General features: G+C 40.0%; 1 protein-coding gene across 6 annotated transcripts in view; it reads left to right on the top strand.

Annotated features, from left to right (window-relative positions):
• Positions 1–20,744, top strand: part of TMCC3 (transmembrane and coiled-coil domain family 3) — a 135,185-nt gene that overhangs the window by 84,404 nt on the left and 30,037 nt on the right. Inside the window, exon 1 of one of the 6 annotated variants that reach the window (XM_085046679.1) lies at positions 6,942–7,134. The exons of the other annotated variants lie outside the window; for them this stretch is intronic. Coding sequence (XP_084902805.1) covers positions 7,057–7,134 — 78 coding nt within the window. The 5' untranslated portion in view covers positions 6,942–7,056. Of the gene's footprint in view, positions 1–6,941; positions 7,135–20,744 lie in introns of those variants that run through there. 6 annotated transcript variants of the gene reach the window in all.

The raw sequence follows: 20,744 nt of genomic DNA, 5'->3' as shown, positions 1-20,744 counted from the left end.
CACGGTTGTTTATTTTTTCTGCTCAAATAACTTATAGACTATTCTGAAGTGTCTAATAGCACCCAGATGGCAAAAAATAACAATTCTGTTAAATCCTATGGATTGCCTCCATGGTCAAATAGTTTCATGCCTAAATTCACTAAATCTAAATTCCAATCTAAAATGTGATTCCAATATTCAAAGCCATATAGTCAAGTGCAGGAACATATGCATATAGGTGTTGCAGTTTTCATATTTTTAAGAATGAGTATTAACCTGCAGGAAGTTATGAAGCTTGTATTCTGTCCTTGCATTCTGAAGCAATTGGCAGGACTTTGATCAATGGACCTGTATTTTTCCCATTAAAAACATAATAATATGAAGAGAAAACAAATGTCATATCTGTTAGCAATACCAAAAAAAAAAAAAAAGGCAAAAAAAAGCAAATACTTTATTCATTGGAAACTATCCAACCCAGAATTGGCTTCTTGACATATTGTTATGTTCAGATGAGTAAAAGGAGTGTGTTGCTGGATACTTGCAAAATAATGGATACCCATGTACTTAATATAAGAGAAATATGCTGTGCTGGGCTTTTTTTGCAATTTATTGCCTTTAAAGTATTTGTTGTTGAAATGAGGCACTTGAAAAATTTATGCCAGTTTAAACATCATGGCATTTGAGCTTTTCTGCTTGGTTGATATTAGTCTTTGAAGTCTCTGTCACCCAAAACAGAATTGAATGTTTAGGTCTGGCAGATTGACAAGTAAACTGGAAGGAGCTTTTGGTTTTTACTGTGTTTACTGTAAATAGGCTCTTAACCATATTTATCTAATGGCTTTGATTAATGTCCAATTAACTCATCAGGTACCCGAGCTAAGACTCCTCTGTTTTTATCTGGTTCTCCTGGTTTTGAAGGAAAGCTTCCATGTAACATTGAATTACTTTTAGCAGAAGCACAGTTAGATGACTTGTAGTTGATCAGCTTTTACACTGGTGAGGCAATTTAAGCTTCATGTCCCTGTAACTTGCATCTCTCTAGACAGAGATTCACTGTAGTAAAACTCAAAGGGCTACATCATAACAACTCTTACCAGGAAGGTGTAGGCTTTTTTGTATAATCATTAATTTTTCTGTCCTCTCATAACCCATCTGTGTTTTCTGGTTGACTGGCAAACAAGTCCTAATCCTGCATTTGACATTGTCTCTTCATATAGAAACAATCAATGTCACACATTTAGTGTGACATAACTTATACAGAACTGCCACCATGCTATGTACTTAATAGATAAAAAAAATTGACAGGTTGCAATCCAGCACTGTCTGCTATCTCTGTGTGCAGCCCTCAGCCACAAACTGAGCTGGAATTCTGTGCAGCTGTGACCACAGAGCAGTAGGGTGAAAGCTGTAGTGTATTAACTTACAGAGCCTTTAGTAGCTCAGATGTCAGCTACCTAGTTACATGCCACTTCAGGGGGACTGCAGGCACTGCTGCTTGTAGGGTGGGTTAGGGTGGCACATTCCAAAAGCAGTTCTTGCTCTCATGGGCTATGTCTAGTGTGCTTGTTTTGATTTGAGATAAAACATCGTACTGATATAAGCACCAGAATATGCAGTAATAGGAGATTCAGGCTGGTTGTCTTCTGGCAGCAGCCTGAATGGTTTGGATGCAAATTCATATTTGTGTTTTGGAAGGGATTACACCTCTATGTGCCAGCAGGCTACAGCTGTTGGTCCTGCATGCCTTGTGACAATGTCAAAGTGGCTGATTTGGGACAAAGAGGCTGCATACATTTATTCTCAGATGGCCACATCACATAATAAGAGGCTGATGAAAATTTGTGAGCTGTGAGCAGCAACCATTCACATCGCTAGAGGGAGAATTCTGTACTTGCCTCTGCAACATGGACATTTATCTTTAACATTTATCTTTAAAGTAAATAGCTGGGCTCCAGGCAAGTTCTTGGGTATACAGAACAGTTGGCATTTCAGTCTGCTACAAAGGTGGCTCTCATTCACAGCATTTGAAATGCAAAACTGCCACCGTCCTGCAGGTACTGTTTGCACTATCACTTAGCAGCAGCAGTGGGGATTTATGTAGCTGAATTTTCCTAGGCTGTATGAGAGCACGGAAAAGGTTTGAAATTGCCTCTCATCACACAGCAAGGGACACACAATAGTATGCAGGGGAAAGGAAGAAGAATTTCTGTTACCCTGAACTGGAATTTTTCACTTGCTTCTCTATACTTCATGCCCTTATAAGTGCGTGTCACTAATAAAAAGCCTTTGTTTTGCAATTTTTTACTGTGTAGACAATACATACTCACAGAGTGTCAAGAGCTATTCTATTGTGAACACAGACAAAACATTTCTTAATCAGGAGAGTAAAGGGTAGGAGAAGGGGGGATTAAAAATTTTGGTTTGATATCTGGATGTTCATCAACATCTTCTGAATGCACATCACAGCTTGGTAACACAGTCTGCAACTCTTAGTGTGATCCCTTGGTAGTTTGTGCTGGGTACAAACAAGCAGAGCATCTCCTTTGCTGTGGGTGTGAAAGGCTCATGCTTTGGCAGATGAACTGAGAGCTGTGACAGTGCACTCAGGGCTAACTGGAAGACCAATGTCACTGAGCACTATCCCACTTGCCCTCAGACTTGGAAATGACGCTAACGGTCCCTTTTCACGTAGACCCTTTCCCTGGAGGCTGGTTGCTGAAAGCTCTTGGAAAAAGATTTGGATGGCAAGTCAAAAAGTCTCTCAAAAGAAACCCCAGTATCCTGTTTAGATTACAGATGTTACCATTGTGGGAAAAGGGACCTTCGCCTTCTTCCTGATTGCACCTTTGCCAACATACTTTTGACATTAGATATTTAATTTCTCCCCACGATCATCAGAACATAAAATTTAATAATAGAACTTATAATTGCTGGGAGGCACAAGGTTCTCTACATGAGAAAGATGTGCGGGGATCCTCCTTTTACAGATAGGGTAGTGGAAATTCAAAGAAATAAAGTAAATTGCCAAGATCCAGATTCAGGAAAAAAATGGAAAGAGAATGGGGCCAAACATTGAGCCAGCCTCCTAATGAAAGAGTTTCCTTGTCTTCTACCTCTGTAAAGGTTTGTTTGGGTTTTTTTTCTGTTACTTCCCAGTGTGTGTGCATGGCACTGTTGAGGGGATTACATTGTGTGGGAGTTGGATTTTGCTAGGCAATCCCACAAGCGCCACTGGCGCTTCTACTCCCTCCATGGCCTATGCATAAGTCAGTATGGATAATTTATGGCTTGCAGGTGAGAGTGCAGTGTCTGCTGTGCAAGCATTACACATGGTTATGGGGCAAGAAATAGATGGCAAAGATGCAGCTCCTGAAGGGACGAGTGAGACAGGAATCATCTCCAGAAAGCTCAGGCTCCAGCTGACAGGCCTCCTTTGAACAGTGCCTCTGCCTCACCTCCAGAGATTTGATTTCCCTAAAATGTGTCAATACAGGCAAATGCAACATTGATGTCTGTCTCTCCAAAAACCAAATACAGTGGTGTACACCCTTTTGTACAGTCATCTTAAGTCTAACCAGATCTTCTGTTCCTAATAGGGATCACTTTTTAAAAGGTCACTTAAAAAAGGTAGGCAAAATAATGCAAATACCTAGAGTTAAGCATTGTGGACCCTGCCAGCGTGCTGAAGTGAGGAAAAGGACTGGAAAAGGATGGGCAATGACAGCTGGGCATTCAGTGAGGGATTTTGAGGTATTTGAACTTTAAAACTGGCAGAATGGATTGCCAGAATGATTTAACACCTTTATCATTAATTTAAGCCATAAAAATTAATTTTTAAAATACCTTCTGAGATGAACAAAGGACAAGAGAATTAATCTTTGGGCTACGATTTCTATCTATGTCACTGTGACTCCAGCCTCATGCTCCTACTAGTATCTGGAAGGATATGCTTTAGTAGAGTGAAGGTTCAGTTGAGAGCAGGTGCAGTGTGTGGGAAGAACACTTATTTAAGCTCTGTGGGCTTTTGAAAATAACAGTGAGAGTAGTACCCAGCGAAGCTGTCAGTAGTACTGTGCTGTACAATATTCTGCCATGTTCAGGGCATCATATCTCTGTTTTGGAGTGGGGAAGGAGAACTGTACAAACCACCTGTGTGTGCAAGAGCAGGGCAGTTGGTCTTTGTTCAGCCAAATGAAATGCATCCTGCAAATGTGCCATAGGATAAGAATATGCTCCTGCTCCAGCCCAGGAAGGACCTAATGGCATGTGTGTGAGAAGGAATGGTAAAGGGGGAAAAGAGCAGCCTTTGTTCAGAGAATTGTGTTGCACCACAGTTTGACAAAAATTCTGAAGACAAGGGTGATTTAACTCCAACATATGAAAAGAACTATTTATTGAGACATGGCACTTGCAGAGACTGTCAAAATGACAATGTCTCCTAATTCAGCTTGTGTAGAACGAGTTTCTGACCTGTGGGACAGGTGCCTCCACTCAAATAGCTATTTCTCCTCCACTGTGACTTGCTGCTGTGTGCAGCAATTGTTCCTAATTGAGCCTGCTGTCCTGTGGTCACAGCTCCTCCAGGAACAGCCCAGTGCCAGGGCTTTTGCTGCTGGCCCAGGATCTGGGAGCTGCTGTTGCTGGTATGCACCCCTGAGAGCAGTGCCCGAGCAAACAGATCCACAGGCTTGGTTGGAAGGTGTGACTAATGCAACACTGGGGTCTTATGAGACCAAGTGTATTATGTTCTGTTCTTAGAGGCTACATTAGGACAGAGCTTTCTTTGTAAATATAGTAGTATGTATGTTAATACTGCATCTAAATATATATTGCATATTTCTGCCTCTTTTTATCTTGAAGAGAAGTTTTGCCATTTTGTGGCTAGTCTGCTGGTACTATTTAAATAAGGCTGATATTTAAATAAAACCCTTAAACTTTTGAATAAAATATGATTTATAATAAGCCTTCTATTACCAAAACATCAAGCAGTTGAAGTGTTTTATGTGTCCCTACTCCAGCTGCTTACCCCTTCTATGCTTTGATCAATTACATCTGGCAAGTCTTTAAAAAAACCTTAAAAGTTTCTGAGGAAATAAGCATGTTTCATCCTAGGTGCTGGAAACCACACATTCCTGTTTGCAAATATGCAATTGTTCCTTCAGTGAAAACTCCAAGCCAACTCCAACTCCAATAGGCACAAAATTTGCCTATTTAATTTTTTCCTCACTTTTGCCTCCAGAGTTGCTCACCCTCTGGCACATTAATTAATGTCATGTCTGAGCTGAACGACTGAAAAAGCAGTTTCCATTTCCATTTTTTTCCCAGCAGCCTTTTAACTTCATCTAACTCATTCAGCTCCATAAGAAGTATAGGAAGGGTGGCAAGTCACCACCCATGTGCAGTATCCAGTGTTAGTTTGGTTACTTTGAAAACTGCATTAGGAAAACAGTGCTTCCTTTAGTAAACCCACTCATTGTTTACTTTGGGATAACTTTGTTAAAACTGGTGTTAGAGTTGAAGGAGAAACACCTGCCAAGAAGGTGAGGTCTAGTATTTCTTTTTATTTTGGAATTCCAGGTCTTTAATTTATGAAAACCTCATTACTTGAAAACACCAAGCAGGCCCTCATGTCAGATAATTACCTTCTGACAGTAGTGTTGTCTTGGAACGTATGATTCCAATAAAGAAACCAATGGTGACAGGAAAATATTTCTTAAAGCTGCAAGCTCCTCCTAGAATAGTTAGCTCTGTTGATATTTATGTATGTTTATATACCCACATGCCTTGGGACTGTTGCTGTCTCCAACTAGAGAAGAAAAGCAGTGTGAGTCATGCATGAGCACAATAACAACTGTACCTAAAAGGTGAAGTCCTGCTACTCATGCAAGGGAGTTGGACTTGAAGGAGCTCCAGATTTACTTGAGTAATGATTAGAGGAGGTAACTCAACAATTCTGTTTATTCCAGAAGGGAAAAGAAGTACATTTCCTCTTCAACTTAGTGATTATAAAACACTATTTTACTTACACTTTTCAGTGGGTTAAAATGTGTTAATGTCACTTAAATGCATTCCTCAGCATAAAAAGGCTGAAGATAAATGTGAAAATCACTCAGAAACTCCACTCAACTCTTAGGAATTTAAGTACCTTGGCATAACACAGGCCCTGGAAAACAAGTTTTCCTTGAGCATTCACATGTATGGTTTGAAGCTCCTCTGTGCCAGGACATTGAAGGATTTTCTTCACATGTGTAATGTGCAGAAAAGGAGGCTGAATTGGCTGCCGTGCTCCACTGACCACTTTGGAAAATGCAAGCCCTGATTATTTAGTTGGTTTGACAGAATGTTTATACCATTTTATTTTGAAAACCTCTAGATGACAAGGGCTTTCAAGCAGCAGTGCTCAGTTGTGTCCAGGGTACCTTAGGCTACCAAAGTCAAAACCTTACAAGTGAGTCTGTCCAAAACTGACAACACAATACTTCTGGTTTCTTCCTTTATTTCTCCTTTAGACTTCCGAACCTTTAGGATTTTCTGTGTTTTGTGATGTTTCATTGTAGCCACAGGGTCTAGATTTGTTTTAAGAGAAGTAGAGGCTGCTTGATGGTAACTCCCCCCAAGAGCTGGATCGGACACAAACCAGCGGCTGTGAGCAGGAGGAACGACACTGTCACTGCTCTGTCCAGCCCTGCCTCTGGGACATCATCGTGTCCCAGCTGCTGCTGTACCCTCAGACACCATGGCTTTGAAAATTAAACAAACTAAGGGACTTCAGGCCCAGTCTCTCTGACTAAGCTCTCTCCTCTCGCACCTTCATTCCGCCTTCATGAAATGCGTGGGCAGCCGGCCGGCTCGCCCCGTGCGGCGGGAGCCGTAGCGCGGCGGGGCTGCTCGGGCAGTGCCGCTGGGGAGCAGCGGAGCGGCCGCGGTGCGGGCGGGGCTGTGCGGGCGGGGCGTGCCCGGCGCTCCCTCTCGGCGGCGGCCGCGATCCCGATCCCGATCCCGCTCAGTCCCGCTGCCGCGGGGCTGGTGCTTGGGCGGCCCTGGGCAGCGAACAGCAGCACAAGCACCAGCGCAAGCATGCCGGGCAGCGACACGGCGCTCGCCGTGGACAGGACGTACTCGGACCCGGAGCGGCACCGGCGCCGCAAGACGAGGGTAAGGCACGGCAGAGCAGGCGGCCCGGGGAGGTGATGGTGCTGGGGCTGCCCGCGGGGTTTGAGTGCGGAGCTCTGAGAGGCAGCCGCCAAACCTGCAGCACGTTCCCCGTGAGGTCTCCACGTTTGCTATCTTGACGATCTAAAGGGAAGGCTTTTTTCCTATGTGATTCTTTCATATTTCATACTCTGAACACTTTGGGCTATAGGAAAATGAAATGAAACTGGTTGTTGACTTAATAGAAACCAGTGTTCAAGGTATATCCCAAATCGAAACTAGAGGGATACAAGTGTAATAGAGAACTTACTCACCAGAGTCAACAACGCTGATGATTTAATGCAGTGACTCTGTGTCTTGATCACAGTGGTGAATACTGGGGTTTCGTTTTGTATCTCAAGGTTTGTTTAATAAACTCTGGAGCAGGTGATTGTATCTGGCAGCAGAGAAATATTATGGTTCCTTTTATGAAGTTACAAGAGCGCTGTGGCAGGAATGGAACTTGACAGAAAAAGTGCACTTGTGTGTTCTAGGGATAAAGTAAGAATATACTATATATCCATGATGTATGGCTTCATGGAATAGTTTTTCTTATAGTCTCATTACAAGTTCATCTTTCTTTATTTGTATGTATTGCTCATATGATATATGTAAACATAAACATGTCTAGGCAAAGCTTATGTTCCTTTCATGTATTTATGGCTTTTATGGTAAGCGTTCTGTTGATGGATGCACTTGGCTTTCTAGTTTAAAATTCTTGCCTAAATGCTCAGCTCAAAGACATGTACAAAAGTGGCCCCTACTTCCCATGAGCTGCAGAGAAGGAAAAAAGAGGTTTCTCTAGCTGACTTGGGATATCGGCAGAAATTCTGTTTTCTGTGCTATCTTGCATCTAACAACAAATGACCTTTCTGGTTTGAAATGTAAGAATCAACTATTTGTGAAGGAAGATCTTTTCTAGGGTGTGACTGGGGTAAAGGTTTTGGGGATTTTACTTTCCTGTACTGTGCATTAGCAGTATTTTCCATCCCTCCAGCCCATCAATTGGCAGTGATAGAAAGGAGATGTTGTGATTCAGATTGCTTCAGAATAATGCAATGTTTTAAAAATAGGTAGCCCTATATACTGTAGTGTTACTACTGGAGTCTACAATGCTCTTCACACTGTAAGGTAGATACACATGCTAGCCATAATGGAGTTTAAAATGTTATGCATTTCTTTTGTTTTTCTCTGTTGAAACTTAAACTGATTAGTTTTTCCTTCTTTGATCTTGCTGTAAGATTAGTGTACCACGTAGCTAAGTGTGGCCCTGGAGAAAAGTTGCATATCTTCATAATTTTTGACATATTTAAGGGTTAAACTTAATTGTAGTAGCTGTAGTCTAGTTGATTTTCTTAAAAGCATAAAACATCATGGCTAATGCTGTGTTGCTTATTGTACTTACGTATTGAATTAAAAAAAAAAATCTCATGTTTAAGGCAATTTTATAAAAGCATTGATCTTCAGATTTTGGATTTCTTTTAATCTGAATTGCATCTCCTTCCCTTCCTGTGACCATGAGAACTAGAAATATAACTCTCTACAAGTTTAGAATTGTATGTAATTGTAATGCTCCTGGGTTTGGGCTTTACAAGTTGTGTCAGATATCACTTGTAAGATAATTGCTAGGGATGGTAGCAGCATGTTGTATGTTCCAGATGGTGGTAAGGCTTAGTCCAGACAAATTGGAATTTTTCCTGGGTAAATTGCCTGGATAACTTCAACATTTCTCTTACTGCCTTAACCATTGGGGTAGAAATGGTCATGCACTGGAACAGCAAGAACTGGAGGTATTGCATAGAAAAAAGCAAGAAAGTAGAATGATATTTCTTGTTTAGAGAGTGAATAAAAATCTTCAGAGCAGCTGAAATTAAAGCTGCCATTCCCAAACATGGATGGAGAAGAACAATGCAGTGCATGAACACAACAATACAAAGCTGGTGGGAGAGTTCTTGGGAGCCTGAACAGACTAGGGAGACTTGCTGTGTGAAGAATGCCTTGGAGCTGGATTTGTTTGTGGGATAGGACATGCTGGAAGTAGGGTGAGATCTTTTTAATGAAGTCTGGGGGAAAGAGAGGTGTCAAAGCAGAAGCTGGATCTCATAGTCTGTGTAACACAGGCTACTGAGTAGAGTTTTTAGGTGGGTGGGTTTTAAAGGATTTCTCCACCTTATAGGTTACTGCACATGTATTTCAAGCCCAGCTAAGGATTTTTCTTATGAGAAGGGGACACATTCTCTCTGGACTGGTAAAATGAGAGTTCCAAAATTGCTGCTGTTTATACTGTAGGAAGGCATCATTAAATTCGGTTTGCAGAAGTGCTAGAACAATTTACTGTGAATATAGCCTTCTGGGTTTGTAAATGGTAGAGTCTGAGGGGAAACGGATTTAAACATTTTTGCTGCAGCCAAAAACATTCTTCAGTGTATAGCAACAGGTGTGTTCAATGCCTTCTTCTTTGAGACCATTTGAAGTGTAAGATAATCCTGTATTCTGCCAGTAACTCTCCGTATATCACATTTTGTGTGAAGTTCCCAGTGGCTGAAAGAGAGAAAATACTTTATTGAAGTACAGTTGAGTCACTCTTAACTTAGGAGAGTCACTGCTGCTGCTGAAGGCCAAATATTTTGAGGACGAGGCTGTTCTCTCTTCCTTGGATGAATCACGAGAGAGTCCAGCTATGCTGTGCATGTCAGTACTGAGTGGGGCATAAAACCACTATTGCTTGAAGTGTAATGGAATTATTGCCTTACAGTTCTGCTTTTATGTGGTGCGTATAGATTTATAGCTATGTGGTTGCCTTAGTTCTGGAAAATCATCCATCTCCAACTGTCAGAAGGATGCCCTTCCAGAAGACTTTTCCTGCCTCTCCTTTCTAATAGTACCTGGTCAGTATAATCTGGATTACTGGAGTTTGCTCTGGTGGCACAGGTGGAATCTGTGTACATTACAGCCACACAAAATGTTTCCAGTCCTCTCTGCTAATGTTGCTGCATCTTCACTGCACTTAACATCCACTATTAATTGATTTCCTGCAACACTTCAAATACAAATACAAATCTTTGAAAAACATTCAAAATCAGGACCTAAGATATGAAGTAGGACAAGATTTGGGAACAGCAGTTGCATTTTTAGTTGTCAGGACCCAAGTACTGCTGTTGCTGGAATGTAGCTTGCAGGGCAGTTTTAAAAGTATCTTAGGGCTTTCTTAAGGGTCTTGTTTTTGCAGTAAGTATTGTGGAAGACTAGGCTGTCCAGATTCTGGCTACAAGGTATTTCTTGATCAGTAAGTCATGCAGAGGCCTATGTCATTGCAATAGTTAACATTCCTGATGCTCAAACTAGCCTGGCTATGCTAACCCGTGCCTCACTGTGTTGACTTTTGCTTCAAGAGGACTATGTCAGGACTGCCTTTCAAAGCCTTTTTTTTTTTTTTTTTAATCTGCTGCTCAGGACATTGTTCTTCACTCTTGATATTACTGAACAAGAATACTCTGCATTTTATCAGGGCTATAAATTCATATGTATGACTTTGTAGGAGAAAAATCCTTTTCTAGTACAACTAAAACACATAAATTCCTTTACTGCATCCTATCAGAAGTCTATGCAGAAGTCTTCTTGCTTTTAAGAAATACCAGCTGCATTAGAGAGAGACACAGGAAGTCTCAATTGATTTCTTGCACATTGGAGCCTATTCAGAATTTTCTACTTATTAGTGGAAAACATACTTATTTTGTATTGTAAATTGTAATAATCCTTCCTTTATTTAAAACAAACAAGCACAAAAACCTTACACGGAGCAGGTGTGGTTTGTTTATTAACAAATAGAGAAGCCTAATTTCAATCTTCTTGTTCTTTCAGCCTTAGTGAGACTAGCAGCAGAATCCATGTTTTTCTGGATGATTTAATTCTTACATGATCACACATACAAAAGGCTTACACTAAAAAAAGAATACAAAAACTGGCTTGCTTTCTGCAGATAAAAAGGCATTTTGTGGAAAGTTTCTTCTCATTTTCCATGTCTTTCTTATGATCCCTCCCATTCATCTTCTCTATAAGCGAGACAGACTTTTTAATAATCCCTACTCCTATGTGTGTCTTTCTAAGCCTCTAATCACTTTCATCATCTGTCCTTGAATTCCCTTTATGTCTTAAAATCTTTAGTAGGTTTAGAGGAAATGACATAAAGGAACATAAAAAGATTAAAAACAAACAAATAAAACCCCCAAACAGACTACCCCACCAAAGCAAACAAATCAAAAAAGAAAACCCCATCATTCTAACCAAAACAAAAAACTACTCCACCCACACTTTTAGGAGACAGGGAGATTTAATCTCCTGGTGTTCTTTTAAATACAAAGATTACTGTAGAAGACATGCTTATTCTGGGCTCTTGTGACCTGTAACCAAACCTCCCAATACCCTGTGCTCAAAGACCCTACGCACACTTTTCCCCACAGTTTCCTCAGGTTTGGACATAAGACAAAAATGATCTGATGAGCCAGAATACTGCTAGAGACCTCCAAGCTTTGGTTTTAGAAATGTGTGAAACCTGTCAAAGAGTAGCCTGCATGGCATCAGGGGTATTGGGAATAAGAGAGAGAAGCCGTAATTATAACGTGATCCCAAAAAGACTTATTAGTTTGTTAGAACTGAAAAACGGCCCAGTTGTGAATTTTAAACAGTAAATATGCTTTGATTATTTTGTCAGTTGAGACTTGTTTAAAAAACTGACTTCTTATATTTTTATTCCCTAGCGCCAGAAAGGAAAATTTGGAAGTTTCTGAAGTTGGTATCTTTTATTTTGTATAATTTGAGTTTTGGGACTAAATACACCTGAAAAATAAAGATCAATGTTAGGTCAAATGAAACAAAAGGGGAAGTTGTTTCTGTACAAGTTAGTATAACATTGCTGTGCTCCCCTAACCCTGAAAGGTGAAACTCTTTGGTAGACTTGTAAGCTACAAATGTAGTGTTCTCACCCAATGCATCTTTACCCTAACCCAAGAAGACAGTTTTAAGCAATAAGCAGAATGGGGGATGCATCTTCTTTTCAAGGTTTAAGATAATTTTAAATTTGGAAGCTTTATGCTTAGACCTTTCAAATTTTTTTCATTTCCACCAAAAATATTCACATCTCTGAAGATGGTAGAGTCTTCTTTCCTTTGCTGCTCTAAGGTTCCATCCTCATTGTAGTGGATGGTATTGTTTACAGGACCAGGGAATTCTTATCACCTTTTAAATGTTAGATATATACATATATATATATATATAAGTCACTGGGGCAAAATTGCCAACCTTCTGATTTTCTTTCCTTTTGAAGGACACATAATTGTTCTTCTGTCAGGTTGCCAGCAGGATGGTGGGGTATGTCAAGGGCTCTAGATCCCTGGCTTGCTTATTTCATCATCTCCATAGGTGAAGCTTTCACTAGGCACCCCCTGGCACAAGGTCTGCATAGAGGCTGAGCCTTCAAGTTTTTGGTGAATTTGACATCTAATATTGTCCAAGCCAAAAAGATTCCCACTACACATTGTCCTATTTTAGTTCTTTTGGGAACATTAACAAGTGTGCAGCTTTCATCTCCCCCCCCCACCCCCCCCCGTGAATATGGTTTTGGGAAAGACTTGTGTGAACGATGAATTTCTATGTAGTGCTGGTGAATGGTGGAACATAATTCTCCCTTTTCACTTATGTATCCAGGTGGAGAAACTTTACAAAAGAGCATTGCGCTATTTACTATTGGAAGCTTTCTCTCCTTCCCTTAGTCTGAAAGAGGGAGGACTAATATACAAAGCCAAAAATAAACCTGCTGAACTAAAGCCTTCAAATATGGGACCTAGTATGTACTGGAATGTCTTGAAGCTGTGCACCTAACCTTACCAGACACTCAGCAAGTGAGAACTCCTCTAAAGCATTTTTTATACTATTATACATAATCTAAGCTTTAATTTACCTACAAGGATGAGAGTGGAGGGATATCTCTACTGGATGAAGTATAAAGAATACCTATAAATTATGAACTGTGATGCTTTTAGTGTAGGAAGCTGAAATGAGGCTTTTTGTTTTCCAAAAAATTACAGAAAAGCTTAATATCGAGAGCTTGCTCACTTCGTTATTGTTCTGTTTAGGGGTTGCAACTGGATAAAATTCCAGAGGGCAGAAGTTTTGGAAACCACTGCTACTAATATTTTCTTACTTACCTCTGTATTGGACACTGTGTATTTCAATGGATCTTTGATATAAAGTATTTAGCACCAATTCTTGATAATTCTCAGTTAACCTTTACTATAGCAGGCAATAGTTGCCTTCCTTTGTAAATATTTGTTTCAATATCTCTGGATGAAGAAGTTATGTCGGGATGTGAAGAATTGACACTGTGCTATTGAATGACAATGAAAACGTGATTCATGTAGTGCTGAATTAACTGGAAACTTTTGATCAATATCAGGGGCTTATGGAACCAATCTGAGATGAATTAGAACAGCTTTACAGAAAATTCTCTATCTATTAAGTATTCTTTACAGGATGGTAAATGCTGCTTCCAGTTCAAACTACAATCTCCTTTAGCTTAAACCATGATGGTGTAGGTGGGTGTTTAACTTTGTTTTTGCTTTGTAAAATAAATGCTCTTGTAGTGGGTTTGGCTAAAAACGTATGGAAACCTGTTCAGTTTCCTGGCAAAGATTGTGATAAATAGAGCAGCCGCTGTGTGTGCATGTAAGGATTGCAACAATTAAACACACTAATTAGCTATGTCATGTGGGGTGGCTTTTTTTGGTTAAAGTTAACAGAAGTATGGTTTTCAAAAAGGCTATGACATGACTGGCTTCTCAAGCACTAAATAAGATTTTTTTGTTAATTGGCTTGCTCCTCCTGTGTTTAAAGCAAACCTTTTCAGATGAAGATATAGCATTATGTTGAAAGTTGGTGTTTTAAAGATAGGGAAGACTGCAACACTCTGGATTTAGTTGATGTATACAAGAGGTGTTGATTTATAAGCTTAGAAAAAGCATTAAGGAGAGCTAGTGGAAATACAACTCTTCCATTCTTAAAAAAACCAAACAAACCAAACCTGATATTGCCTACCATCACCAAAAAGCAAATATCACAGCTTACAGGAAATGTGAAGAGTCAGGGATTTAGGATCTGTGGATTATTAGTTTTTAAATATAAGGGAATTTCTAAGTGGGCTTTAAGTGCTAGTCTACAGTAATTACTGTTAAGGGAAGAGAAGTCTTGTTAGGGTAAGTTGATGTAGCAAGTTTCTCTGGTTTTACAACATTCACTCCCTTTATTCCAAGTTATTTAACACAGGAATTACAATTCAGCTAGTGCTCAAATGCAAAATTATATAAATATGCAGAAGATGTGCTGCTTTATACCAGCATGTCTGTACAGGTGAGTGATGTGCAAAGATCAAACTGACAGAGCAATTACAACTGACTCGTAACATTTTCCTAATTCAGGGCAATACAGCTGAGTGGCACACTGTACTCTAAGTGTGCTGAGGACTTGCTAAGATTCACTGCTTCACCCTCACTTCCTAAGAAATTAATTTATATAAAACAGGAGCTGGCTGTGGGACTCCAGTGGCCATTGATTGTGTTTTGCATTATTGTGGACAACGTTCATTGTTGGCTGAACGTTGCAAGGACAGGTGGAAGCTTTGGAACCTAATAGGATCAAAGCCAGGACTAGTCTGAAAGAGACATTTAGTGTTAGAAAAATTAAATTAACAGATCTTGTTAGTAAGAGTTGCCTAGGTCAGGTGTGAGGACCTTTCTTACTCAAGAAAGACCAAAGATGACTTGACTGTTCACTCATTCACAACTGCTTCTCCAGTCTGCAGCACTGCAGGTGCCACCTTCACTGACAGCTTTTCTGAAGCTGCTCAGAGCTGCCTTGTACCAAGTCCATTAGGGTCCCCTGGCCTGGGGCTCCTTCAGCTTTGCTGTGGTCATACTGTGCTTACAGGTACTGCACCCTGCCCACTGCCAGGCTCCCTCACACTTTGTGCCCGGGCTGAAGGGTAGGGGAAGCGTGTGGGTGTGACTGGGCAGCTCTCAGCAGCTTTTGGCCATGTTCAGGGCAATAGCAAGGAATGGAGAAGATAGCAGGGAAACATGATGAAGAGAGGAATAGAGGTGGGACTTCATGTGCTCAGCCTAGAATGGAGTCACTGCCCAGAGCAGAGCCCCTTCCAAAGCCCAGGTGTAATTTTCTTTTCCCCCTTCTTTACTCCACACAGATGACTTGAAAATAAAATGTTTCAATATTACTCCAGCTACTGATGTGTGTGCATGATATCGGGTTGTGTGGCTCTGTCAGGAATCTTTGTTTTACTAGAGGTTTTGGCAGGAGTAACATAATCTTGTGTCATGGTTGTCCATTATATATTTTGTCAGAGCAGCAAAGTATCATTTCACTCTATCAGGTTTCTAATTTCTTTCTCCTCCCATCCCTGCCATGTCCAGGGAAAGAGGCTATCTTTGTTCATTCCCCTCTCCTGCCAGACCTTAAGGAAGAAATCTGGCTGCATTTTGTTACTTGTATCCAGTCCTTTTTTGAAGCAAATTATGAACCTTCACCTTGATGAACAAAAGAAGAATTACAGCTTTCTCCTAAAATAAGAGTTAAAGAGATATTCTTAATAGTCTCTTTTAAAGCCAGATAGTAAATACCAGCAGACTGATTCAAGCTGCCAGACTTCTGGTCAGCTAAAATGTGTCCAAGAGGTTCACGGTGAGTTTGCCACACTCTTACGTTGTTGTCCTGATCAGCTTTTTGTGTCAGTCTCTACAGTTGAACCCTTTCTTCACGTGTGAATGGATGCAATGGCTGACTGAGGCCCTTCTGAAACAGAGCATCATCACAAGCAGGTGTTGCTGCTTCTGGTGAGGGCTTGTGATTTGTATGAGTTATGCTCCTTCTGTTGTGTGCAAGTGGTTTGGATTTATAGGCTTTTGTAAGAGAGGTGCGGGAAGGCTAGGGGTGAGAGAGAGAGCAAAAGCATTTATAAACAAGAGCTGAAGATTTAGGAAAAGGGTAATAGTGAAGACAATGAAAAGTTTTGACAAACAATGAGAGCTTCTCTGGTTGCCAGTAGTTGTATGGAGAAATTCTGAGACTGTCTTTGTTGGCTCTTGCATGTTTTCTTCCCATAAACTGTATGGATGTGGTTATGAGTAATTTGTCCTGGGAAGCACCAAGAAGGATTACTGTCTGTAAGAGATTCTTATTGCTACTTGTAAAAGGAAATGTACCATTGTCAGGGTATTCCCTTGCGTCTTTCTGGTGTTAACTTCTATGGTATCCTCTCTCTGGTTCAAAGAGAGATCCTATTGAGCAAATCTTCTGTTGCTGATAGTTAAAAAACTGGTTTCAATGCATTTCTATGTGAGGCACATCTTTGTGTCTTGCAGTATAAATTTAATGTAGAAAAAAAGTGCACCCATAGTTTTTATGAGCTTTTTTATTCTGCCTCCAAGGAACTCTATTTCTCTTTATTCACCAAGTAACCAGAAGGTCCTGAATAGCAGGGGAGTTCAGGAGGATGAATAAGACAGGACCTATGACCTAACAAAACTCAATCTGAAAGTGATAGAGTGCAATCTCTGGTGACATTCATAAAACTTGGTGTGAAGCTTCGGTTTGTATTTGTGGATGCCAGTAGCTATGATATTTTTTGGGGGTTGGGAATCTGGGCTTTGAGTGCAGTAGCTTACAAATTGTTCTTTCAAAAGAAGTTTTGACCTATGTTGCCGCTTTTCATGCCTAGTTTAGGTGGGATTTCTTGGTTTTTAGGGACTATGTATATTACACTGTAGCCTATGTGCAAACTGCTCTTTAATTGTCAAGAATTTCTCTTGTAATGAGGATGCACCCACTTGTGGTGTTTTGGAAAAAATCCAGGCCATGTTTGATGTATTCTTGTTTGGACTTGAGATAGTCAGCTAGAATCATCTTTGTGTGCTCTGTGCCATTATACAGTGTGGCACTTAATGTCAGAGAAGGCTGAAGTTCAGTGATTTCATTGAAGAGAATCTGTGTTTTGAAATGAAGTCTAGAGCAGTGGTGACAACAATAGCCTAAGGCTCTGGTGACTTGGGTTCAGGCTACTGTGAGAGCTCTCAGCCCTTGTGTAGTGGGGGGAGTCATTTAACCTCTCTGAAGAGACTGTGGTTTCTCCCAGTATGCACAGGAGAGAGGATAAATGCTGTGAAGGAAACATATTTCAGAATCATTAGCCATCCAAGTGGATACTTCAAGGAAAAACCACCTCTAACTATTTCTTGGGCTTCTAAAATCAGTCAGTGGATGCATGTTCCTGCTTTCTACATCAGGCGGCTTTTAAGACTATCTGCCATAGGTGCTTCTTCCCCCCAGATTGTGTAAGTCTTTTGTAACTCTTTGAAACTGGGCATTTTCTCTTAAGGCAGTTGTGCACCCTTTGTAGTCGAGAGTGGGAAAGCACTTGCACAGATCTGTCTAATTTCTGTTGACTTTGAAGAAGCTGATACTACATCAGGTAAGGATGCACACCTGAAGCCGGGTGAGACTAAATCTAGTCTAAATAGCCATGGCAGTGAATTTTGCAAACACTGCATAAAAGATGCAAGTTTCACTATTTTTCATGAGCTATAGAACTAGATGTATGTACTGAATATCTAGACATCTGTGCCAAATTACCTTTGAGTGGGACTTAAAGTTCTTTTCATCAGGTAGAAAAGCAAAAGAATTTTCTGGCTCTCCCTCTTACACAGTGCATTCTTAATATTACTGATTCTTCATTTCACTTATGCATAATTGTTATAGGAAAACTTCAAAAAGAAAACAGCACTCTGTCTTTTTGCCAGCTTTGCCATTATGCATAAAAATAATTGGTCTCTGTTCAGAAATTTGGCAGTACAGGATGTTACCTTTCCTTTCCCATTGTTTTTATATATATAAAGGAAGAAAGGTGAAAAAATACCAATATGTGCCTTGGAAAGAAGGACAAGAATCTTAAATTTACCTTATTGTTATGGCAAAGATGTCTGATTTTAGAAAAAAAAAAGGCCTACAATTATTTTGTAGACTCCTTGATAAGATAGTTTTAAATTGTCTCTGTTGTGGTTTAACCCCAGGCAGCCACCAAGCCCCAGGGAGCCACTGGCTTGCTCCCTCAGGGAGTGGGGAGAGAATGGGAAGGGTAACAGCTGGAAAACTCTTGGGTTGAGATAAGGACAGTATAATAGGGAAAGCAAAAGCTGCATGCAAGCAAAGCAAAACAAGGAATGAATTCTCTGTATCCCATTGACAGGCAGGTGTTCAGACATCTGCAGGAGAGCAGAGACCCACCAGTTACTTAGGAAGACAAATGCCATCACTCTGAATGTCTCCCCTCTTCCTCCTTCTTCCCCCCATTTTATATTGTGAGTATGATGCTATGTGGTATGGAATATCCCTGTGGTCAGCTGGGGACAGCTGTCCTTGCTGTGTCTCCTTCCAACTTCTCGTGCAACCCTAGCCTCCTTGCCAGTACAAAAAGCAGAAAAGGCTTTGGCTCTGTGTAAGCCCTGCTCAGCAATAACAAAAACATCTCTATATTATCAACTCTGTGCTCAGCGCAAATCCAAAACAGAGCCCACACCAGCCACTGTGAAGAAAATTAACTCCACCCCAGCCAAACCAGGGCAGTCACATAGAGTTAAATTCACTTCATTTATATCCCTTGCACAATGCAATAGGCCTTAATTTCTATTTTTAAGAGGAAATTTTTCTCTCTGATTTCATCCAGTGTAATTTGCTAATATTAGGGGTGTGAAATCATGGTTTAGTGAGACAAAACTTTAATAGCTGTGTTTGAATTCTTATTTAAAATTCTTCACTGTATTTCTGTGTAGGGCCAAATATGTTGCTTATGATGTGGTTGTTTTGGTGACTAACAGTCTGATAGACTGAAAAATGTATACGTTAGAGAAGATAGGGTTAGTGACTCGGAAATGGAAAGAAATTCTCCTGCCAGTATGATTTTGGTCAGTCTCATGTCTTAATATACTGAGCCATTGTACCCTTGTAAGGCTGCAGATTTATAATTGGCTTGGAAATATTTTATTTGAACTGAGCTTCTGAAATTCTAATGTAAGGAGCAGTGAAATTTCCATATATTTTACTAGCTAGCCAACACATGAAGAAACATCTTTAATTCCTGTAGTAATTACTTTTTGCTACATTTGAGGAAGCTTTGATTTTAGAGTGTAGTGCCTTGTACCATTCTCTGCTGCTATTAACATACTATCAAGATTGAGTTCGGAGACTTCTGTGATAAACTTGTATCATTTTCTAAATGTTTTTACTTCCTGGAAAAGACAGGTCAATCTGTTGTCATTATCTTTGCAATAGCAATAAGATTTAGGAGGCAGTCATCTTAGAAAAGGTACAAAGTGTCATCCATTCAACAGCTCGTTTCCAAACATAAAAACTCCTCAGCATTGTGACAACATGTGCTTGTTTTTTTGAATGTTGAATGCTCAGAATTATTCCTTAAGCTAACACTATGCTCAGCTTCCTTCTGTCAGCACTACAAGCACCATAGGCAATTCAATTTATGAGACTTCTGGCTAAAATAATGTTGTTACATGCAAGAATAGAATCCATTTAGCACTGAAATACAAATGTTTTGAATGAAAATAATAAATATGTTACTATTGTAATTCAGGCTGGCCATTAAATCCCAAAAGAGGATATGTCCTGAGCCAACATCAATGTGGTAGCTCACAGATGAACGATTATTAACAGCAACTTCCTAATCTTCATAGTCCTTACCTCTGTTCTGCCAATTTTGTCCTTTTGTAATGATGTTGATAAACTACAATATCTGTAGAAGTTTCCCCAGAGACTGAAAACTGCAGGGTCTGGTATGAAATGTAGGTCCCAGAGAAAAATAAAAATAATAGTATTCCATGTATGTTACATGGTGTAATTTTGCAATATTTTTTCCCACAAAAAACAACTTGGAGGAAAAGATTAATCAGATTTTCTGAGATAAATAGAGTATTCATCCTTCAGTTCTGTTTGTGTTCATTTTTGTAAAAGGAAAAGAAAGGTTGCATACAAATAAAATATGGAAAGGGTATAAATATTTTATATGCATGTAATATATGTCACCTATGTGCCAATAACAAGGACGACAGTTGGGCATAGAAAAGGAAGATCTAACTGCAGGTAAAGAGAGTAAATCAAGACAAAATTTTTGTTTGTAGTAATTTTCAAATTACATTCCAAACTTGAGGAACAGCAAAAATACATTACTCCTTTGGAAAGGAAGCCCATTAAGTTTATGAATGTAACTTCAATGTTAAAGGAGCAAGGAATTTCCTTTAAGTCCTTTGTTTCTCTCCTGGAAATTAGTTTACATGTTTCCTGAGGCTTTTGCATCATTCAGATTTGTTTAAGTGAATTATACTCTGCCTGATAAATATGACAGGAGAGTAGAAACTTCAAAGGTAATGAGCCCAGACATGTTGTGAAAATGATTTTCATGTATCCTCACCAGGCACCTATCCATTCTTGTAGGAGTGAAAGTCAGA

Source organism: Lichenostomus cassidix, chromosome 1Aa (genome assembly GCF_008360975.1).
Source record: "Lichenostomus cassidix isolate B80296 chromosome 1Aa, HeHo_3.0, whole genome shotgun sequence".
Taxonomy (NCBI): Eukaryota; Metazoa; Chordata; class Aves; order Passeriformes; family Meliphagidae; genus Lichenostomus; species Lichenostomus cassidix.
This window is presented reverse-complemented; position numbering and strand designations above follow the sequence as displayed.